Here is a 21,341-nt window from a genome sequence, read left to right on the forward strand (position 1 = left end):
ACAGGGCGTACCTTCGTAGTAGAATTTCCTTTAAAAATACCTCTATGAGGCAAATAATGACAAGGATTTCCCAATTCACTATCTGGTACTTCTTCGATGATAGTTTCCTGTAACCATTCTTTAAATACAGCTTCATAGTCATTGTATTTTCCTTCTTTAAGAAGTTTCTGAGTAGTAGTTATGCATCTTTTTTCAGTTATATCTTTGTTTTCACTTAACGTCTCGTACGTCTCTAACCAAGGTAGTTTGACGATGTAACGGCCATTTTCATCTCTCTGAACGGTTTTTCGAAAATGCTGAAGAATGGACTGTTCCGTTTCTTCTTTAGTTCTTGTTTCAGTAGGATCCTTTATACCTATAGTATCTAATTTCCACAAATCAGCCACAGAAGAATTTTTAATCAGTAAAGATGTCACTAAGTGGGATGAAGTTTGTCAAACCTTTCTTCGGACATGTTTCCCATGATAACTCATCCTAAATAAGTTTCACATTCAATCAAATTGGATTTCAATGTACATATTCTTCCTGCAAATATATTACCACAATAATCTGCACCTATTAACAGATCAATATCAGGACAACCTTCTCCATAGTCAGTGGGCCAAATTTTATTTTCTCTTAACTTTTCCTTATAAAGGTCTCTTCTCAACCGAGGAATGTTGCCACAAATGATCTGCTGATCCAAAACCTTTATGTTACAGGAAAGGTCCCCTTTCAAAGATATCAGGTTAACGTCATAAACATAATGCTCCCTTTTCTCAGTTGTAATTCTACCAAATAGAGAGTGAATTAAGATTCTCTTTTCTGTAGGCTTCAAACCTAGTTTCTTAGCTGTTTCTTTAAAAATGTAAGAATGTTGTGAGCCAGTGTCAATAAGTACACGTACTTGTAGCTCTTTCCCTTTAGTCTTCAGTTTCACTTGTAACGTTTGAAGCAATATTTCATCAGAAGTGCATAAGTTAGACGAACTAACATCAGACGACAACGTCTTCTCAAGTTCCTGTACGTCACCTTTCATCTTATTTCCAGGGAGTTCTGGGCACATCAAAATCGAATGTTTTTTACTGCAAAGGATAGATTTGATGTTGGACTTGCAAAATTTAGAACGATGTCCAATTTTTAAACAGACAAAAAGGCCTTTTTTTTTTCAATTTCTTGTTTTTCTTGAAGCTTGAGTTTAAGTGCAAAAAAGCAATCTTTACTTTCGTGCAATTTATCACAAAATATACAAAATTTTTTTCTTTTATTCTCTGTTGTTCCCGCAAACAAATCTGCTGCCGTCGGTGGATTACTAGGAACAGAACGCTGTATTTTTTCCTTCTGAAATTTGTGTTCCTTACTAACAAATCCCTTTGCTAAACGAATACGTTCTTCCCCTTCAACTTCAGCTTTCAGGAACAATAATAAATTTTTTAATTTCTTCCCATAAGCATTTTCTTCAGAAGAATCGAATTTGGTGTTAACTATAGGGTTTCTTAACCAAACTCTAAAAATGTCTTCCGGAATACACGATTCTATAAAAGGGAAAAGTATAGCTGAATATGTATCCGATGTTAAGCCTATGGACTCCAAGGCCCTTAGATGTGATTCTAATTTATCATATAATTTTGAGGTGTGTAACTTTCTTTTTTCTTCGGTAAAAATTTTTACAACAAGATTTAAAAGTTCGCGTATATAAAATTCAATTAGTAATTCCTTCCTGCCGAATCTTGATTTTAAACATGCAATAGCTTTATCATAATTTTCACATGTCGGTGGGTAACTATCAACAATATCGCGAGCTCTAGAGCCTTCAGTCATACATTGAATTAAATATTGAAATTTATCTTCTTTCGCAATATTTTCATCGTCATGTATTCTTTTGAATTGGCTCCAAAAGGCAAGCCAATCTTTAATTTCCCCGTCAAATTTCAAAAGTTCGATCTTCGGTAACTTCAACTTTCGTTTTTGAACGGGCGAAGAATTAACAGAACTTTCGGTTTTAGAAATTTTATTTAAATACATTTCTAGGATTACTTCCGCTTTTACGAAATTTTCATTATATTCTTGTATTATCGCGTACTCGTTCTGATACTTTTTATCGTCTGTATCTTCTAATAATAAAGAGCTTATTTCCTGATCTATTTCAGTTAGCTGACAATAAATTCTACGTAAGTTAGCAAAGTTAGATCTAATGCTCTCTTCTTTAACATTATCTGCCTTTAATGAGTGATTCAAACCGTTAAAACATTTTGTGAAGTTAGCTCTTATAGGAGAGCGTTTTTTAAGAAATAATTCCATTTTCAGAATAATAGGTAATTCAAAATAACGTACCTTTAATACCACGTCATACGGTCACCATGTTACGAGACTCTACCTGAATTTTGTTCATTCAGTCGGTACTCCATTAAAAGGAACTTATAATCAAGTAATACGGGCAATCCACCTTAATGCAAAGTCATGGTGCATTTTTACTTCATTTATTCTAAACATAAAAAAAAAAAAAAAAAAAAAGATACAAGGTTGCGAAACCGTAAAAACTTAACCCTTTAAGAAATGGCTTTTATACAATCGTTGAGTTGCATTTAATAAATGGTTTTTAAGTTTGAAACCTTGAATTTAATTTTTGCAAGAATCTACTGTACCGTCCCGTAGTTAATTCCTTCGTGAATTTACGAACTGTACGAAATAAGAATCTAGGTTAGGATAGTTTTGGTGCTGAAAACATGGTAACTGAAACTGAAACTGAAATTTGGGTAACTGAAATTTCATTTTGTATTTTGGTGCCTATAAAATTATTAAGTTTTTTTTATTTTAATTGCTACTTAGAATATCAAGTTAAAGTGGAATGTTGAATTTGTATCTTTGAATACTGGGGATTGATGTAGCATGTGTTGATTCTTCTTCTGTGATGTGACAGCAAACCCGAATCTGCCAATTCAGTCAGATTCGTCAAAATCAAAAGAAATATAACAAGTGCAGATTGTAAGATAAAAGGTACGTTTCACTTACTTCCAATTCTGAAGAACCAGTTGATCCATCAGACGTTTGATCGATACTATATTCGAGTGCTTAAATATTTTACGATAAAAAACTAATATAAGCAGTACAATATAATACGACAAATTTCAAACTACGCTATCAAATGGCGATTACGTTTCCGTTTTCCAAGGCTATGAGAATTTCTCTTTACCCAAACCCAATCTTTTTGTAAACAAGTATTTTCAGTTCTAATATCTGGTGTCTTGATGCTTTTGTATTATTGTAGTTCTGCTGGTTCTCAGCTGAGAATAATAAGATGCAAATAAAGACTTACTACCTTAACCTTGTACTGCGAATAATATTACTATATTGTAAGGTTTATCCTAAGTTTTTAACAGTTATCTTTATGTTAAAGCTACTTGTCTGTCTCTCCTAATTTCAGCTTATAATTTCCTACCAGAATGTGTTTTTAGAATCGCGTTTAATGGAAATGAGTAAGAGTGGTATTCAAGTCGAAGTTCCACTGACTTCGTTAGAGAGCGAGAGTTTCTGACTTATGCGCGTTCGCCTTTTGGCTACACTATCTCTACGCTCGGATGTATTTCAGGCCCTTGATAGCTTCGACAGCTTATTTGATATTTAGGGGCCAACTACTTAGAAATCTCGATAGCTTCGGCTATATCTTTTTATCCGAATACAGAATGTTATGTCGAGTTTATGGCGTTGTACTATTTATAGTACACCATAAAACATTCAATAGAGTTTGTAAAAACGTTAAAAGTATTTCTCCTAGAAATTTACTCATGTTCTCTTTTGATGTAAAACCATTATTCATCAATGTTCCAGTGAAAGGTTAGTTAAGTTTTGCTTCTTATTACTTTGAGTTCAAGTCCAAGTGGAGGCTTTGTTGTACCCTCCGAGAAGGAGTTGACTGTAAGTTCTTATTTTGAGAAATAAATGATAATTAACCCTTCCTGAATTTTACGTTTCTGTTTCTGAACTAAAGCGATTGATTATTCACTTACTTGTTCACGAGGTTCCTACATATTTAGCTGTTAGACAAAAGGTTGAAACTCCCCAACATTAACACCAAATCCTTTAATTTTCAACTTTGGTAGTCAAACTGATTTTCGTTTAAAACAAAACATTGGATTCCTAAAAGAAACCCAATATAAAAACTGTTGACAAAAAACATAATATAAAATAAGATAATATGCAAAGTAAACATTTATAATATTAAAATGTTTGTGAGTTACTTTTAAATTAACTACTTACATTTTATGTTGGTACACTTCTATGAAAATGATTTAAGGATTTATATTTTAAGTTTAGTATTGGAAGATATTACGTATTTATCTATCTTGTGTAATGTTTGTGTTCTCAGGGAATGAAGTTGTAGGGTTTATATTTATTTTAACTAACATTTATTTTAAGCTATCTTTCCTGTCAAGCCTTACTTTTCCCTGGAATTGCCAATGCCAGAATATGTAAATTTTACTAGAACAAGCAAAGTATTCAAATTTTTAGCAGAAGTAATTTGAGTTAAATAGAAGGAAAACGAGTTCGTAAGTGTGCTTTCTTGATTCACGAGCTTGAAGGTTGCTAGGTAGAAAATGAAGAACCGCGCGTTTCGTCCTGTGTGCTTGCTTCGGCAGTTAGTTGAATCTTTCAACTTTTTATTCAGAAAGTTTGCTGAAATCTCAGCTGTATCTTAGAACGCGATTAAGTTAGTCACGTTTAGAGAGACTCGTAGGTAGTGACTTGTTATTATTCATTTTTAGTTGTACTTTCTTATTTTTATTTAACCGCCGGGTCGGCGTAGTTTGTGAGCTCAAGTGAACGCATCTGTAACTTTTAAAGTGGAATAAAAAGGGAGTTAAACTCTTCTTAAGAGTTTGTGTACTTTCCAGTTCATAGCAGTCACTAGTGTTGTTGCGGGCAAGTTGGGGCCACGCAACACCACATTGGCGCCCGAACACTTTTCGAACTGAAATGGCCGAAAACTGGATGGAAGCTCCTGGACAAGTCCAACAACAAGAAATGGCGAGCCAATTGGAAGGATTTGGATACCTGGTCCAGACGATGAGAGCATCAATCAAGCCAAACGTCAATTTCGACGGAAAAAATTCGGTGGCGATATTCTTAGAAGGTCTCGAAAATCATTTCCAGCTCTACTCTGTGCCTGAAAGACAAAAAGTTGCCATTGCCACATCTGCACTAAGAGGACAGGCCTCACTATGGTGGAAGAATATAGGTAAATTTTTATTAGGGGAATTCGAAGGCCAAACATATACCTTTGAAAATTTCAAAAAATCATTATTAAAGGCCTTCCCCATAGTGAAAGACCGAGCAAAGCTAGAAGCCGAACTATATAGTTTTTATCAACGGAATATAGAAGAGTTGACGGACTTTATTCTGCGAAAAATTAAGCTGACGGATATGCTGTATGGGAAGAAACCCGACGCGGAGATTATTGAAATAATCCTACCAAGATTGCTACCTGCTGTTCAAGATTACTTCGAAATTCGAAACCCAAACACATTGCAGGAACTCTTCGAGTTGGCGGTCAAGTTCCAAAATCACAGAATAGCGGAAAAAGCTAGAGGGGCATCGTATTCTCAAGGTCTCCGAAGGCAATCCTCAAATGAACAGACCAGAAACACAAATCGCTCTTATGGGGGAAAGAGCTATCAAGCTAACTCATCGAAGCTCGAAGGTCAAGGCCCAAAAAGGAAATTTGAAAACAACCGTCCGCGTACCCAGAAGGCAGAAGTTGAAAGGAAAGCTTTAAACGAGTAGAGGGGCCTGTAAAAGCGAGGGTCCAGACCCCGGAAGTTTCGAAAACACCCTCAAGAAGATACCTAAATACGGTCGTTGTAAAGAACTCACAGTTACCGATTATACAAGTCCTGATTGGCGATGTACCAGTAGAAGCCCTCATCGATACAGGGGCAAAAGGTAACTTTATGAGTGATACATTTTTAAGAAGAATTTTAATAAGTTACGATTATTTAAAAATAAAAACACAGAAATCATAGCAGCGCAAGGACAAACTTGTCAGTGTATTGGCAAATTATCATTACAAATACAGGTTAAAAACGAAAGCCTTAAAGTATTAATTTTTGTGGTGAAAAATTTGCAAAGTCCACTTATTTTAGGTATGGAGTTTTTAAAAGTCGCGAAGGCCAAACTGAATTTTCAGGAAAATTCTATTATGCTGGAAATGGACCGGAGGGTGGTGGAGCCAGTGGAACAACCTCAAGTCGACCTTAGCCATTTGAATGACCATGAAAGCCAAGCCATCCAGCAAGTGGTAAGTACTTTTTCGAACTTGTTTTCAGAACGGCCTGGTAACTGTCAAATTGTTACGCATGATATACAGTTAACTGCCGACAAACCCTGTAGGACTAAACCTTACCGGTATGATAAGCAGAAAGAGCAAATCATCGAAGAACACATTCAGGAAATGTTAAAGAACCAGATAATAACGCCCATAAATAGTGAGTACACGAGTACAGTCGTGCTATGTAGGAAAAAGAATGAGTTTTCTCCCTCGGACAAAAGGGCATGGAGGTTTGCTATCGATTACAGAAAGCTTAATAGTGTTACTAAGTTCCCAGTTTACCCTTTGCCGGTTATAGAGGAAATTATTAGAAAGATTAAGTCTATGAGATACAAGACTACGTTGGACTTAACGTCTGGCAACTATCAAATAGCTATGAGACCCGAAGACATACATAAAACCGCGTTTATAACAAAATCGGGCAGTTATGCATTTTTACGCATGCCCTTTGGGTTGTGTGGGGCACCGTCAACATTCCAGAGAGCTATGGACATTGTTCTAAAGCCTGTCCTAGGAAAATCAACTTTAATTTATCTAGATGATATAATTATAACGAGTAGTATGTTGGAACAACACATTAATGACCTCGAACAAGTTTTTAAATTATTAAAAGAGGCCGGTCTTACAATTAACGCCTCAAAATGCAAGTTCGCAACTAAAGAACTTAAATATCTCGGTTATAAAATTTCGCAAAAGGGTATAGAAACGCAAGATTCAAAAATAAAAGCCATCAAGAATTTCACACCTCCCAACACTGCCAAGAAACTTTCTTCTTTCCTTGGGTTATGTTCTTATTATCGGTCGTTCATAAAAGATTTTTCGAATATTGTTGAACCCTTGTTAGTAATTAAAAGAAAGAAAAGTAAATTCACGTGGAGAGCAGAAGCAAATACTGCTTTTGAAAGGTTAAAAGAAGCGCTCATCAATGCCCCTGTTTTGAAATTCCCGGGAGGGGACGAAAAGCTGGAAATTGCAGCAGATGTGTCGGACTATGCTGTAGGTGCTGTTCTCATGCAAAATGGCCATCCTTTGGCATTTTTTAGTAAAACTTTGAACCCTACGCAAAGGAATTATACAGCTACAGAGAGAGAAACATTAGCCGTATTAATGGCTGTACACAAATTTCAAGTTTATTTCGGCAAAGCGCCAGTAACAGTCTTTTCGGATCATGCGGCTGTTGGTAGACTTTACTCGGGGAAAAACCTAACGCCCAGGTTAATAAGGTGGGCTTTAAAACTCCAAGAATATAATATCACAATAAAATATAAACCGGGTAAGGAAAACAATGTAGCTGACGCACTTTCTCGTATAAAACTGGACGATGAAGGAAATGAACTTAAATGCGCTGTGTTGACTTCAAAAATTTTAGATTCTAGAGATACGGTTATTACTGAACTGAAAGCTGATCCTGAATTTGGAAATATCTATACTTATTTGAAAGACCCCGAAAGCTTCGAGCACACAGATATCGATGCGATAAGAAATAGAGCAAAAAACTATGAAATAATAGATAATTTATTATTCTATACGAAAACAACAAACGAAAATCTTGAGTATAAACCAGTCATCCCAGCCTCGCTTCGATTAAGCATTTTGAAGGAGTTGCACGAAGCAAAAACAGCTGGCCATTTAGGGGTCAGAAAGACTTTAAAAAGGGTACGCGAGGCGGTATATTTCCCGCAATTATACAAAATAACGGCGTATGTCAGGTCCTGCAATCAATGTCAGTTAATAAATGATATTAATTACAGCCCGGCCGGGTACTTAAATAGCATTCGCGCTACATTTCCGAATGAAATTTTAGGCATAGATCTTACTGGTCCTTTCCCCCAGAGTGAGTTAAATAAAAAATCGTTTTCTTTTAGTAACTGTAGATCATTTTTCAAAATGGACAGAAATTGTTCCACTTAAACGCGCGTCAGCCGAAACAGTCGCAGATGCATTCTTACACAGATACATTTTAAAATACGGTGCACCGATAAAAGTCATTAGCGATAACGGTAAACAATTCGTTAGTCAAATATTTGAAAACATTTGCACTGGATTTGGCATACGCCATATCAAAATGGTTCCGTATAGACCACAGGCAAACATAGCAGAAAAAGTTAATAAAAATATTGTAAAAATAATTCGAAGTTATGTTAGCACACATCACAAGCGCTGGGATGGCTACATAAATGAGTTAGCTTATGCTAAGAACAGCAAATCACGATGCTACGGGGAAAACTCCAGCAGAATTATTTTTAGGACGGAAGTTAATTACGCCACTAGATAAATTATTCTTTGTGCAACAAAGAGAGCAAGAATTTAAACAGAAAGATGTACAAAAACTCATTGATCATGCGGTTAAAAGCTCGGATACAGCAAGAAATAGACAGAAATTGTACTATGATAGAAAACGCCGTGAAGCAGATTTTAAAGTTGGAGATAAAGTGTTGAAGCGGAAATTTTCTTTATCAAGTGCCCCAGACAATTTTACTGCAAAGTTAGCTCCAAAATTTGAAGGCCCCTATGTAATTCAGGAAATCAAGGGAGTCGTATTGTACCTTAAGAATGAGAGAGGGGAAATCTGTAAAGCAAGTCCCGACCATGTGAAAAAATATTATAATCAAAATGATTTTGAAATCCTTAAAAGTTTCTTGCAGGACTTAAGCGCAAAAGAAGTGGAAGGTCCAGAAGTAACGCCACCCGCTCCACCACCCAAGAAGCAGAGAACAGAAGAGGAAACTAGCCCTTCTACAAGTCATGCGACGGTCCCGAAAAGAAGAAAGGAAAATGTTCAGACTCCAATATTTAAGAAATACAAGAAAGCAACGCCGCCGTGTAAAGAATCTTTGGTAAAGAGTAAAAGACCAGTTACAACGTATGCAGTAGAAATTCTGCGTCGAGGAAAACACTTCCAGGGCCAGATAGTCAGGAGCAAACAAGGCCGCCGTTCACGAGAACAAAAAGACAGCAGGAGGAACGAAAAGACCACCACCAACATAAGAAATTCAAGCACAATTCCAGACCGGAGGCCGCCAAGACCAGCTGTCCAGGAGCAAAACGGAAAAGACAGGAACCCGACGACTACCACTCCAAGAGGCCGGCGTACAGAGGGCGAAAAAGAAAAATCCCCATGGACGAAACTCGAAAAACACAAAGGAGACGACTGACTTCTATGACCTCTATAACGTGGGAGCAGTTCTGCCGGAAGAGGATGTCGGAGTTCCAATCATCGAAAACTCAAAGATAAGTTAAAATCTTGTATAAATTTTTTCTTTTGTTCCGAAATGTTATGCGTAAAGACGAAGTTCTATGTTTTGACGGAAGTCAGTTTGTCTCGGTTGAGACTTAGTTTTGTTTTACTTTATTTAGCTAAGGCAAAAGTATTATTTCTTTAAGTATAAAATCTAAGAACAAGCAGTTCCTGTTGGTCGAAAGACTAATTCTGTTATGTTAAAGCCAAAATTTGGCCGAAAGTAAAATAACTTCGTATTCTTGTATTAATGAGAAATTTAGTTTCAGTGCCGCCAGCTTGGCGAAGAAAGCGTGAAGTAAAACTTTACTTTTATTTTATTCATTTTATGGTAAAGTATAAAAATCATATGTATTAGAATTTTGTAAATATACGTAAATACTTGAAAGTCATGTAAAAGTAGAATTTAGTCTAGAAGCATAAAATTTTAGATGCTAAAAGTAAATACTCGAAACAAATGAATTCAAATTTAAGTATTAAACTGTAGATAAAATCATGCTTTAGAGCGAAAGCCTGCATGTCTAAAGATGAATGAGGGGGAATTTAGAATGAATGTGTTTTGTAGGGTTCTCCACCTACACTTGAATTTTAAGAATGTTAATCATAGCTCATCGAGTTTTAGTATGTCGATTAAGGTGTGTCTATTTGGTCGCTGAATTCTAACAAATCATTGTGGTTAGGGGAAGTGTTGTAATACTAAAACACGAATATTCCCGTTTGACACCACACATGGTGGAGAACCAGGGTAAAGTTAAATTCATGTTTGAATACTTGAATGAATGTGAATCAAGCAGTTAATTAAGGAAAATAAAACGATCAAAAACAAAAACTTTATCCAGTGTTAAGAAAGTGTAAATTATAATGTATTTAGAAGATACTGATACTTATTCCTTCCAGATGCTGGAAGGAAGAGAACAGATTAATTGCTGAAGTCCAGGAAAGGTTCCTATAAGAAGAGATGATAAAATGATTATTTACAGAAATTTATTCTAAGTTTTGAGAAAACAGTTTGTTTTATGTAAACGAAGCTCTTGAATTTTAGTTCAGAATATGGAAACTTTTCAACAGGTCGTTTCTAGGACCTGCTTCCAAGTTTACCAAATTCTGGCAGCGGCAAATGTAGAGTTTATATTTATTTTAACTAACATTTATTTTAAGCTATCTTTCCTGTCAAGCCTTAACTTTCCCCTGGAATTGCCAATGCCAGAGTATGTAAATTTTAGTAGAACGCGCAAAGCATTCAAATTTTTAGCAGAAGTAATTTGAGTTAAACAGAAGGAAAACGAGTTCGTAAGTGTGCTTTCTTGATTCATGAGCGTGAAGGTTGCTAGGTAGAAATTGAAGAACCGCGCGTTTCGGCCTGTGTGCTTGCTTCGGCAGTTAGTTGAATCTTTCAACTTTTTATTCAGAAAGTTTGCTGAAATCTTAGCTGTATCTTAGAACGAGGTTAAGTTAGTCACGTTTAGAGAGACTCGTAGGTAGTGACTTGTTATTATTTATTTGTAGTTGTATTTTCTTATTTTTATTTAACCGCCGGGTCGGCGTAATTTGTGAGCGTCAAGTGAACGCATCTGTAACTTCTAAAGTGGAATAAAAAGGGAGTTAAACCCTTCTTAAGAGTTTGTGTACTTTCCAGTTCATAGCAGTCACTACTATTGTTGCGGACAAGTTGGGGCCACGCAACACCACAAAGTTATAGAGATTTTAACGAGGTATAGAAAAAGTCACACTAGATCAGAGTTTTCCAACCTTTTCCCTACATTCACTCACTTAAAAAAAAAAAAAAAAAAACCATCGATCTTCTTACAATTTTCTCTATAATATACAGTACGTAACATAACCATAATACGAATAACTGCATATAAATTATTTAAAGATAACAATTCAGATAAGATTATGAATAGAAGTTTTGAGAAAAATGGTTTATTAGATTTACGTTTTATAATCAGTTGTATGGTCATTAATTTAATTTTAAATATGAAATTAAGTTTTCAGAAACAACATTGCATATTCTAATTGCTCAAATTCGATTTTCTGTGCCAATTCATGGATGCAATATATTTTATAGTTGGCGTAAAATTACTTAACTTTTAAATCATCTTGCTCAGAAGTATTCAACCTGTTTCTTGTTTTTCATAGCAAACTATTGCCTTGACTAAATCTAGTTTTTTCTAGGTAAGAAGAGAGAAAAGTCAGTGGTTTAATAATAAGGGGAATTGGTTCAGTAATATAGTTCGATTTTTTCCCCCTAATTGCATGAAAAATATTGATTTTAAATACAGATTATATAATTTTTATGAACCTCTTTTCAGTATATTTATTTTATATCATTTCTTCCTTACAGTTATATTACAGATTTATATTAACAAATTATTATTTTTTTGTAATCAATGAGATATTTATTATGACGATCAATTGCCGATTTATATTAGGTTTCCTGCCCACAATCGACCTCTTGATCATCATTCTCCCTCTTATTAATTTCATCGACACCCTTTCACGCCCTCGCTGGGAGCCCTTCATTTAGATTGAGTTGATATGAAGTTTCATTACTGATGAAATACAATATGAATTTATACCAAGGTACTGGATTAGTTTACTTGCACTCGGCAAAGCACATGAGGGCTGTCTGGCTGAGGGAAAGATGTCTTCGCGTAGGGCTTGCTAATGGAAACTGTTTCGTATTCACGTTACACATGAGGAAAACCACGAAAAACAACCATGCAGCAAGTTTGCTTGGTATCGAACCCAGGCAGAACTTTCAATACTCAGCGGTCTTAGCAACTCGGTTGCACCAAAGCACTAAAAAAGAACTAATATATTTAGTTTAGTTTACGAGATAAAATTAATTAATTGGTATTAATATCAACCTATAGATTCGGTGTAGGAAATTTAATCAGTCCTGCACCATTAGTTTTAAGTATTATAGTAGTTTAATTTCATTATAAAAAATTGCTTACATTACAGGGAAAATGAAGATGTCGGAAAATTTAACATAAGAAAATAACATATTAATTAAAATAAACGTTAATTCTTTACAGAAGTGAGATTTGTCAGTCTGTATTTCTGCACAATTAATGTAAATGCTTGGATAAGTTATTTCATGATTGGTGGCCCATCTGTCGTCATGTATAATATTAAATGGGTTCTCCACTTGATTATATCTACCAGAAACGTATTTTTAATATTTTAATCTTTATCTTTTCGGTAAAGGGATATACTGGATACCTTTGTATGTTTGGAAGATCACTGGAGGCTCTGTTCGCCTGAAGCACTGGATACGCTGATTACGTACATGAGTGGTTTACAACAGGTATTAGAAGAGCTCTGTGATGGCACATCAACTTTAAGAAAAAGTAAGCAACGTTTAAATGCATTTTTTAAAAATTTAATTATGATATTTTTTTTATGTAATGTGATATAAGAATAAGAATGCACTGTCTGTTACAATATATTCTAAGTAGTTTGCCTACTTGCTTAATTTATTTTTTTAGCTGCACTATACTTTTGGGTGTTATTCAGATATATATATATGTATTTTATAATTATATATATATATAATTATATATATCTATCTACAGCGATCAACTAAAAGGAAAGATGCAAATCAAAATTGAAACCAAAACAAAACAACTCAATAATATAACATAAATCAAAATACTTAATATTTAATCAAATACTTAATAAGCAAAGTTCTTTGGTCTTTTTCATGGAGCAGCCAAAAAATTTCAACAGAGTCCCTTTTCTGAATTGTATCTGGGTGATTGTGAAACCAAATTAATACACAATTCAAAAATTAGTGTAAAAATAAATACCTTATTTTAATTTAAATTAAAATGCAAGGACATTAATTTCTTTTTAAAGAATGCCATTAATTTTTTTTTCATTTTAATTAATCATCACCAATGTGACCCTAAGCAAATGATATTGTATAACAACTAAATAGTGTAAAAATAAGAATTCTTGAATTTAGAAGCCGGTAAAACAATTAGTCAGATTAAAAGAATTAGCTGAATTAATAGTTTTCAATAAATGTTGAACTTAAGAAATGGCACTGTTACAAATCAGAAGTAATTACGTTTGGTCGATAGCCCACAATAAAAAGAAATAGTTGACGTAGACATAAGCTCACTCACTTTGGGACAATGTCACACATTTATTTATGAAACTCAATACACTTAACGGGCCTGCAGTTCTTCACTCAATGGGTCTGTAACGCACTCAATGGGTCTGCAATCCACTTAAACCCAATCATCACATACTGTGGGCAATATGCATACAGGTTATTTTTTTTTATACATAGATGACGCTTTGCTCTCAACACAGCGCCAGCTGGGCAATGAATAACATTGTAGAGTATGCATTTAGTTTTATTAACCAATTATTTTAGGTTAATTAGCTTTTCTGTCTTTCTTGTTGTCCATTTTGACCCGGCTTCGTTCAGGCCGATCTGCCTGCTCCTGGCTCTGGGGGAGGTATACGAAAAGCTAGCGGTAATGCGCTTGAAGTATCACTTAACAATCAGTGGCACAATCTCTGAGATTCAGTTTGGATTTCGAGAAAAGAGATCTACGTTAAATGCCCTAGACATTATTCAACGTGAAGTGAGAGCAATTAAAAGCAACAAATGCCATGCAGCCGTTCTTAGTCTGGGTTTACAAAGCGCATTCGATTCTTTGTAGTGGCCCACTATAACAGAAGCATTGCATGGAGCCCGTATTCCTAATAATCTCCTCATCAGCTACCTCAGCCACCGGACCTACGTTGTGATCCAATTCCTGTGATGCAGAGATGGGAGAAGTTGATGCACACCTTAAACAGAATGTTCCAGTATTGCAGAAAAATACATCTTCAGAAACTAATTGTGTGTCTCATAATACAATTTGTACAGGCACAAACTTCATTCCAAACCAGGATACTTTCGTTTGTAAAGAATTGGACTCAATTCATAACTCTAATGCAAAATTTGGAACTGGTTCCCAGGAAATAGAGGAAAATAAGCATACACCAACTGCTAAAAATACCCAGATGAGCTGTACACATGATGCGAATAAACTACAAAGTGGTCAGCAAACTGTTTCAGATCGTCTTGTGGATGAAAAATCTGAAAGGACTGAATCTTCAGACTCTGATATGCAAAACAGAAATGTTGCATATATACTATTGGTTACAATAATGAGGTAGCGAAAAGACATCAAAACACTAAAATTATATAAAATTCATATCAGTATATAAAAATTCATATATTTTATTCATCAGTATATAAAAAATTATTTATAGTTATAAACATAATTTTGAAACTGGTCTTTTTTAACGACCTGACGCTGTTTTCATTTCTGCTACTCTAATTTTATTGTCCTTGTTTGTATATACTCTTTGAATTTTAGCACATGACCATTTGAGGAGTGGTAAATTCTTTTCCTTAATTATAACATCAACATTTATTTTCACATTGTCTTTAAAAAACGTCCATTTATGCTTTTAATATATATATATATATATATATATATATATATATATATAATATTTATACATTATTTAAATAGCCATAGCTTCATTTTTTCTATACAGTCTAAAAAATTTTCGTGATTTTTTATCAACTCTTTAATTGATTTCCATCTATATTAGTAAGAGCAGGTTCAATCAGGACTCCCACGCCTCGGTTCCTCCACCCAGATCCGGGATTTTTGATTGCCGTCTGGGTTTATAGGTTTTTTTCGCTTTAAAAAATAAACTTGATATATTATAAGGTACTTTCTTTCTGCTTTCCCGATATCTTCGTGGTGTAAGTGTAGCATACTCGGCGCATATTCGAGAGTCCAAGTTCGTTTTTACGGTTCAAATTTGAACAGACTTGGTTGAATCCCTAACCCTATTATTATTTTTTTTTCCAATGGCGGGCACTTGCCTGTGCTGGCATCGGCCACTTCTAAAGCCAGATGTGGTGGCCTTTCCTCCTTCTCTTTATTACGGAGGCACCTAATACGTGGGCCACCTTTGCCTCCTATGAACAGACAGACAATTACATCCATCCCTTCTCCGGGATTCGAACCCGGGCCCTTCGATATCGAAGTCAGACTTCCCTAACCACTATACCGTCTGGGCGGCCTACCCTATTATCTTTACCATAAATTAGGTTTTGGATTTTTTTCCAGTAACCAAGTTGCAATGGGCATCTTGTCTTCCTTTACTACAGCTATAATGCCCTTTCCTATGTTATCCTCAGCAAAATACCATTTAAATCGTTATTGTAAATGACTAATATAATTGTTTTCTACCTTTTCCGAAAATGTTGGGTAACTTTTAGTGCTGCGCTGCCAGCGTTTCAAAGAGTTATTAAAAAAATCAGTAAGGTCAGGCTCAGTTATAGATGTTAAGGGTCGCCCAACTACAAAATGTGCGTATGTAAATGCTTTTAAAATCACTGGTGTCATCGGATTAAGCGGTATTGGGGGTGAATTTAAAATTCCTCTAGTTTGCTTCAAAAATGCAAGAAACTATGCTTTCCAACTGCACTTTTAAGATAAAACTTAAAGGATTTAGTACCTGCCTTCCAGAATCCTCCAAAGTGAGAAGCTCTAGGAGAGATAAACTTCCAATAAATTCATTCAGATGTCAGTTTTTTTATCTAAGAATTCATCAGGACACTTCATCAAATTATACACTGACTACCAATAAGTATTTGGACACCTATGCAAATGACGATATCTGCGGTCCTAAGGTACAGCACGGACTCCGTCGGTATATATCGTGTAGGAAACAGCATCGGCTTTAGTCACATGCAAGATGCCTCGCAGTTCGGAGCTCTCTGATTTCGAGAAAGGTATAATTATCGGGTATCACAAATGTGGCCGATCCTTAAGGGACATATCTAGCGAGCTGAAGTACCCAAAATCGACAGTGGCCTATGTGATTAAGAAGTGAAAGGTGAGCGGTGATTGTCGGAATGTGCTCCGAGTCGGCAGACCAACGAAACTGGGAGATAGAGATCGACGAGTGCTGTCCAGAGAAATTTGGAAGAACCGCACCCAACCGATGGCCCTCATCCGCGAGGAGTTTCAACAGGCATCCGGGAGTATTGTTTTAATTAATAACATACGTAAGGAAGCACATCTGCTTGGTTTTCATGGTTGTGCCGCTGCCCATAAGCCTTTAATCACAAAGTCCAACCGTGCTGCTCGGTTAATGTGGTGCAAAGCAAATCGAAATTGGACCGTAGATCAGTGGAAACGTGTTCTTTGGAGTGACGAATCAAGGTTCAACATTTACCGTTCGGATGGCAGGGTCTGGGTCTGGCGTCTACCTGGAGAACGTCTCCTGCCAGAATGCATTGTGCCAACAGTCAAGTTCGGCGGAGGTGGAATTATGGTCTGGGGGTGTTTCTCCTGATATAAGCTGAAACCGTTCGTCCCCATTCATGGTAAGCTCAACTCCGATGCCTACTGCACTATTTTGGATGACAATGTGCTTCCTAAGTTGTGGCAGTTTTACGGGTTGGACCCCTGTTACTTTCAGGACAACAATGCCAGTTGTCATGTTTCGACGTTAACCAAGGCTTGGTATGGTGCCAATAGAGTTCATCGAATGGACTGGCCTTCCCAGAGTCCAGACCTGAACCCTATCGAGAACCTCTGGGACGAGTTGCATCGCCGAATTCGCACTACCCGTGCAAAATCGGGGAAGGAACTTCTATGTCTTCTCCAAGCCGAGTGGAAAAAAATACCACTAGCTGTCATACAAAGACTTGTAGAAAGTATGCCCCGGAGGGTCCACGCTGTAATTACGTCTTGTGGAGGCTCTACGAACTATTGATTTTGAATAAAGTTAGTTTTTCTTTTCTATCACAGGTATCCAAATACTGATTGGTAGTCAGTGTATAGTCTCTTGAGTTCATTGTTAGTCTTAACGAAATTTCGAGCATTGTCGCTAAATATGGATGCACATTTCTCTCTTCTAGAAATGACTCGTTTAAAGACTGCAATAAATGACTCTGTAGACAAATTTGAAACAATTGCTAAATCATAAACAGCACGAGTCGAGAGGCAAACGAAAATTGCAAGATAAATATCGTGTAATATGCCCTTCGTCTGATTTGTGTGTTTTATGGAAAGGGGCCCACATAAATTAAATGTGATTAAAGAAAAAGGAAGGATTTTAAATTTTCTAACGGTAAATTATCCATCCTTTGATATAGTGATAATAGTTTTACCTTGGCACACATTACACATTCTCTAGTGATTCTTCTAGCAAGATTTCGTCCACTTAACTGCCAAAAATTTTGTCTAACACTGAGCAAGAGCGCTTGTACTCCAGTATGGAAGTTTCGAATATGGTGGTCTAACATAATTAAACGTGTCAATTTGTGATTTTATGCTGGTAAGACTGCCCAGGATGCTTTGTATTATTAAAGGGCAAGTTTGATTCCTCTAGCCTACCACCTAATCTAATAACTTGAGATTAATCTAAAAACGGCCATAAATTTTTAACTGCCTATGTTTAGATACTTCGGCATATTCGCAGAAATTTTGTTATTATTAGTATTAGTTTTATTAAGTTTTAAAGATTTAGGATAAATGTTAAGTTTCAATTAATCCAGAAATATTGAAAATGATAGGGTCATTTATGCAGCTAAAAGTAAGATTAACGTTTTTCTTTTTATTCACATTTTTGCGTAAAATTGAACTCCTGTACGATAAGAAACAGATTGGAAATTGAAGTTGAACAATTCATGCCCATGAATATTCCATTAATCTGTTGTAATATTCTTCTTTAAATTTGATAAAATTTTTGGAACTGTCACAAATCCAACCTTGGCTGGCGTTCTGCCAAAACAGATAGAATCGTCCAAAAGGCACGTTAATTACATGAGGGGTCACATGAAAGTCCTCTCATCGCTCGAAAGAGGGAATTTATACAACCGAGGGAGGGTCGTCAGCTGTCTTTCCCGCCTTTGGTCATATTCCCCCATTTTTTCCCATTGGTGGCCACTTAGCTAACTTAGGCTTGGCCACTTTATTGTGGAAGCATCTAATAGGTGAGCCATCGTTACCTCCTATTGAAGGGACGGACTACAACCATGCCTTCTCCGGATTCGAACACGGGCCCTTTGGTACTGCACTAAGCTCCCCCAACTACTATACCGTCTGAGCGGCATATTCGCAGAAATAAATGATAAGACATGGATTAGTTGCAGGTTGGAATGTTGCATTTTTTCCTCAAAATTTATCAATTTTACATGAACAATGCATATTTCATCGTTTACTTTTAAAGACAATGTCACTAATAATAATAGAACTATATATTCTTTAGCGGAAGTATTCTTTTTTATAATAAAAAATAGTAAACTTATCAACAAGATCAACCTATCAACATTTTACTCGTGCATTTTTTGACAGCAAATATGTTTGTCTTTATAATGTTAAGCTTGGCGTTTTCCTGACTGGATATCTAAATTTGCATGATGATAATATTCGTATTCGTTCACCTATGAAAAATCTCATGAAATGTTCATATATCTGTTATGTAATACCTAAAACCAGATTATATTTAATTATTACTTTTGGAAAACATTTATTAACTACTAAAAATATTGCAAAAAGTCTTTTCAGAAATAATAATTTTCTGATAAATTAATAATTGATTAAATTACTTATTTTCAGAGGTAATTCCTGTTTTTCTCCAAATGCGTAACTTAATATTATTGCTAAAGTGTTCTTCACAATTGAAACAAATTATCCGTAAAACGGAAAGCAATCTTTACTTGATTTCTTAAATACGTTCATAATAAAAACTCAAAACTTCACCATTTGCTAATATTATGGTCTTTTTTGTGTTAGGGATAGCTTTTTTCTACTGTTAAGTTAAAATGAATTCAGTTGGTAAAAATAAGGCAGTCTACAGTGTTGATGAGAAAATGCTGCATAATGTCACTACATTTTGTGGCGTGGAAGCTGAGAATAGGAAACGTAGCATTTCTATCCAACAGCTGACGAAAACATCGTAGGAGTATTGCTGACAAAGAAATTTCTTCGAGGAGGCAGAAAGGGAGGAATAAGAGGCAATTTTCCATTTTTCCAAAAAGCAGCAAAAAAAAAAAAAAAAAAAAAGAACTGGTTCAGCAAGTTCTGAATGTAATGCAATACGAAGAAATGTCGTGAACTTTTTATATTAAGGAGGGAAAAAAAATCTATTGCTTTCAAAATTACTTCCTGTGTTGCAAAAGAAGACAGATTTTAAATGAGAACGAGAAATGTTAAGAAGTCTACTCTATAGTATTAGATTTCTGCAGAGAAAATGCCAAAATAAGAAAAACGTTTTAATTGAAAGAAGCGATACTATGTTGAAAAGATTGCAATAACATAAAAAAATGAGGCTATGTCATCGTAAAAAAAGGCCTCTTCTTTTTTTTTTTTTTTTTTTTTTTTTTTTTTTTTTTTTACGAAACCTGGGTGGACAGCAATATTACGTTTCCAAAACTCTGGCAATCGGAGACACTTTCCAATTTCAAAAATTAATTTTCTCTCTAAATAGGAAGGAAAAAAACTTAAAATTCTAAAAAAAACTTCTTTTCCTCTATATTTCAAAGTTTTTATTATTAGAGACATTATTACTGGTCTTTTACAGTATAAATTACCATTTTAAAATAAAATTGGCTACTATTCCATTACTGGTTTCGAACACCCAGTTTTCGGTCAAAGTAATTTTAATGAAATCCCATTTTTAGTTCCAGCGTCAACATTATGATTTTCTTACAATATGCTAAATCTTAATTAAAAACCATAACCAAATATATGATGAAAATATCTGCTTCTGTCATGATACTTCGTTTGTAAAATTTGTTGGTGGTTATCATAAATGTTATATTATAGGTTACTTAGAAATAATTAAAAATCGAAAACTTAAAAATCTTGTGCAACGAGATTTTAAATTCTGTGTTACTTCCAAAATCTATATTAAAAATGCTTTGACCACAATATCACAATATCAGCCAATACATAATTAACAAGCTCTAAATTTGGTCTTCCTATTAGTACATTTCTACTATAAAAAACTATGTTATTAAAATTATTAAAAGATAAAATTTTCAAAATCAGAATTCTAGATTTTTCAAAATAAATACTCAGAAATCTTTAATGACATCCAGGTATTAAAAAATCAATTTATCAACACATTACTAGATAAAGCTAATAATAATTTTGGTATCATTTGAAATAGTAGATTATTCTTCAATCCTTTTATTATGAAATCATTGAAAGAGTTAAATAATGAAATCACATATAAAATTTAATAAAAAACCATTATAAAAATATTAACAGTCTTTCACGAAAATTTTAAAATTCCTAATAAATCTCACTAAACAAATTTCCCGATCGTTATGCCCTTCCAAAAGTTCATTTAAAAAAAAACAGTTAAGTTCAAATTTATTGCCAATGGTACTAAACATTTTAAAAAGAATATAGACTTTACTTTTGAAAAATATTAAAATTTGTAATCACATAGCCTATAACACTAATCTCCTTCCTAACCATTACTGGATTATTAAAACAATAAAAATATTATTAAAATCGTTAAAATTTGTAGTACTTATGATATTAAAAATTATGATTTTGAAAACCTGCACATCTTTTTTTCTCCTAAATGATATAAATTACTCTTATTAAACTTTACGGAATTTTTCCAGAACTCAATAGCATCCTTAAATTTAAAAACTGATTACATGGCTTAAATGTTTATTTTATTATAATTTTGTCTAAAGGTAGAATATTCCAATAAATTAATAGAATACCTATGGGCATCAGT

At 34.7% G+C, this 21,341-nt stretch overlaps 1 protein-coding gene across 1 annotated transcript in view; it reads left to right on the top strand.

The window, feature by feature from the left end:
- Positions 1-21,341, top strand: part of LOC118197043 (uncharacterized) — a 102,168-nt gene that overhangs the window by 59,737 nt on the left and 21,090 nt on the right. The window contains exon 3 of the mRNA XM_085818557.1: positions 12,756-12,898. Coding sequence (XP_085674683.1) covers positions 12,756-12,898 — 143 coding nt within the window. The remainder of the gene's footprint in view (positions 1-12,755; positions 12,899-21,341) is intronic.

This window comes from Stegodyphus dumicola, chromosome 6, assembly GCF_044657685.1.
Source record: "Stegodyphus dumicola isolate Sdum_Otavi_A_Nest chromosome 6, ASM4465768v1".
Lineage (NCBI taxonomy): Eukaryota > Metazoa > Arthropoda > Arachnida > Araneae > Eresidae > Stegodyphus > Stegodyphus dumicola.